The 3,227-nt window shown below is 44.6% G+C and overlaps 1 protein-coding gene across 1 annotated transcript; it reads left to right on the forward strand.

Annotated features, from left to right (window-relative positions):
- The first annotated feature begins 750 nt into the window (after nucleotides 1–750).
- On the forward strand, nucleotides 751–1,918 carry LOC133385776 (uncharacterized). Its single transcript, XM_061629352.1, has 2 exons — nucleotides 751–1,143; nucleotides 1,474–1,918. Exons 1-2 carry the CDS (start codon nucleotides 776–778, stop codon nucleotides 1,862–1,864), a joined length of 759 nt encoding a protein of 252 aa, XP_061485336.1. The 5' UTR covers nucleotides 751–775; the 3' UTR covers nucleotides 1,865–1,918.
- Nucleotides 1,919–3,227: the final 1,309 nt, after the last annotated feature.

Consider the following 3,227-nt stretch of genomic DNA (forward strand, 5'->3'; position numbering starts at 1 on the left):
AATTGAGAAGAGAGCATGCCACATGAGAGAAACTCTTGCAAACCAAATGGGTGCTGTGGCATATATAGCAACCACTGCAGATTGTTGGACCAATGGCAAGAAGAGTTACTTTGGGGTAACAGCCCACTGGATCAACCCAACTACCCTGAAACGTGAGGTCGGGGCCTTGGCTTGTAAGCGTCTGAAGGGGCACCATACATACAATGTCCTTCCGAAAGCACTGCATGATGTACATGTGCGGTACAGGATCCACAACAAAGTTATGTGCACTACTACAGACAATGGCTCCAACTTTGTGAAAGCGTTCAGAGTTTTCATGGCCAAAGAACCAGTGGAAGCTGCAGGCACCAGTGATGATGATGGTGATAACCAGGAGGAGGAGGAGGCTGAGGTGGAGTTTGTGCCTATCTGTGAGATCCCGGACACAGGACCTGAGGCAGAGGAAGAAGCTGCAGACTCAGGAGAGGATTTTGTTTTACCACCACACCAGAGATGTGCTAGCCACACCCTCAACCTTGTGGCAACACAAGACATAGAGACCATGCTTTCTGACTCCTCCAAGAGTAGTCTTCTTGGTCCTTTCAAGAAACAGTTTCGTTCCTTGATGGGAAAGTGCAGCAAGTTGTGGTTCAAGCAGAACCAGTCAGCCCAGATTGCTGAGTATATCCATGCGCAATGTGGTGTGTATCTGAAGGTACCGAATAAGACCAGGTGGAATTCCACCTTTGATGCGTTGAAGCAACTTCATGAGCTCCTGTCAACTGTGCCACTAAAAATGCATGCCATAATGGACCGCTGCTCCTTGTCCAGGATCACAGCTGCTGAGATTGAAGTGGTACAGGAATACACAGAGATTATGGAGCCACTAGCCCAGTCCCTAGATATCCTGCAATGGGAGAACGGCATGTTCATGGGGTATTTACTACCAACACTCTGCAATCTGGACCGCAAGTTAGAAGGACTGGAAAACAAACCTGAGAGGTACACATACTGTTTTCAGCTGCTGAGAGGTGTGCGCGAAGCCCTAAGAAAGCGGTTTGCAGCTATCTGGGAGGACAAGAGGCTTCTTCTGGCAGCCTGCCTACACCCTCGCTTCAAACTAGATTGGCTGGAATCGTGTCAGGCCACCACCCATACCAACAAGTAAGAACATTAGGGAAGCCCTTTGGGTGGATTACTCCAAGGAAAATGTTGTCTCAAGGGAGGCATCAGAGGGCTTAAGGTGGTAGGCAGGGGCTGGGCCTTTTCTTCCTGGGGCTCCTCATCACAACCTTGGGTTGCTGCAAGTAATCCTTAAGGGTCTGCTGTGCTGCCCCATGAGTGTGGTGACTTGGTCACCTTCCTACCTTCCATGTCATCATCCACAGGCTCAGGCTGGACCCTGAACCAGGGGACATGACAAGCATCAGGAAATGAAGAGCAGATGATGGTTTCCTAACATATATGTGTTAACATATCCTCTCTCTTTCTTAGATACACAATGGAAGCCTTGTTGAAAGCTGAAATAAAGACGGGTGTACTTAATGAGGACAGTGATCAGTCTTCAGATAAAGACCAGGAAGGAGATGACTTAGAAGATGACTTCTTTAACTTTCTGCCCCAGGGCAAGAAGTCAGCAGTGGACACTGCTGAGGAGGAACTGGTGAGGTACCTGAGGTCTCCCAGCAGGGAAGTGTCATCACTCCATGGCTTTCCACGTGTGCTGCGGTGTTTTTTGCAGCACAACACAGGCATGCCTTCAAGCGCCGCAGTAGAATGCCTGTTCAGTACTGGTGGCAACGTAATGACTGTAAAAAGACATTCCTTGTCTGACATGCTCTTTGAGCATCTTGTTCTTTTGAGACATAACAGAAACATATTATAAAAGCATTTCAAGTGTAAAATTTGATTTCAAGAGTTGGGGTATCTTCATTGCTTGGGGGGATGTGAGATTCTGTTATGCCATTATGTTAATCTTATGGATAATTTTTTTAATTCTACTACCCCCTGTGTGTGTGTGTGTTTATTTTTAATATTGTTTTAGGCTTCTTAGATGTGCAGCAGCCAAGGCCAGCACCTTGTAGGAGTTTTTTTTTTAAAGTAACTGAAATGTAATTGTAGTGATTACTTTTGAGTAAAAGTAAAGTAATCAGTTACTTTCAGAGCAATTGTAATTGTAATGGTAATTACCAGAGCTTGGAAAAGTTACTTTTTTGAACTACAGCTCCCATCAGCCCCAGCCAGCATGGCCACTGGATTGGGCTGATGGGAGTTGTAATTCAAAAAAGTAACTTTTCCAAGCTCTGGTAATTACTACTTTTTTGGGCCAAGTAATTGTAACTGTAATTTATTACTTTTTAAAAGTAATCTTCCAAGCTCTGGACCTGCTAGATAAGACCAATGCTTTGTCAAGTCATAGAATTGTAGAGTTGGAAGGGGTCTATAAGGCCATCGAGTCCAACCCCCTCCTCAATGCAGGAATCCAACCTAAAGCATACCTGACAGGTGATTATCAGTTGCCTCCTGGATGCCTCCAGTGTTGTGGAGCCCACTATATCCCTAGATAATTGGTTCCATTGTTGTACTGCTCTAACAGTTAGGAGGGTTTTTCCTGATGTTCAGTCGAAATGGCTTCCTGTAGGCTGTAACTTCAGCCCATTATTCTGTGTTCTGCACTCTGGGATGATCAGAAGAGATCCTGGCCCTCTGCTGTGTGGCAACCTGTCAAGTACTTATAATAAAAATAATAAAATTTTATTTGTTAGTCGCCCATCTGTCTGACTTAACAGACACTCTGGGCGACTTACACAATATAAAATACAATTTGAAACATATTCATACAACAGTCACCATATTAAACAACAATACATCTAAAATACATACATCTACTTGAAGAGTGCTATCATATCTCTCCCCAGTCTTGTCTTCTCAAGGCTAAACATGCCCATTTCTTTCAGTCTCTACTCATAGTGCTTTGTTTCCAGTCCTCTGATAATCCTCGTTGCCTTCCTTTGAACCTGTTCCAGTTTGCCTGCATCCTTCTTAAAGTGTGGTGTCCACAAATGGGTGCAATACTCAAGATAAGGCCTAACTAGTGCCAAATAGAGGGGGACTAGTACTTCACGCTATTTGGAAACTATACTTCTGTTAATGTAGCCACATCATATTGTTGACACATATTCAGCTTGTGATCAACAACAATCCCAAGATCCTTCTCACATGTAGTATTGCTGAGCCGAGTATCCCCC

The sequence above is a fragment of the Rhineura floridana genome, chromosome 5, assembly GCF_030035675.1.
Source record: "Rhineura floridana isolate rRhiFlo1 chromosome 5, rRhiFlo1.hap2, whole genome shotgun sequence".
NCBI lineage: Eukaryota > Metazoa > Chordata > Lepidosauria > Squamata > Rhineuridae > Rhineura > Rhineura floridana.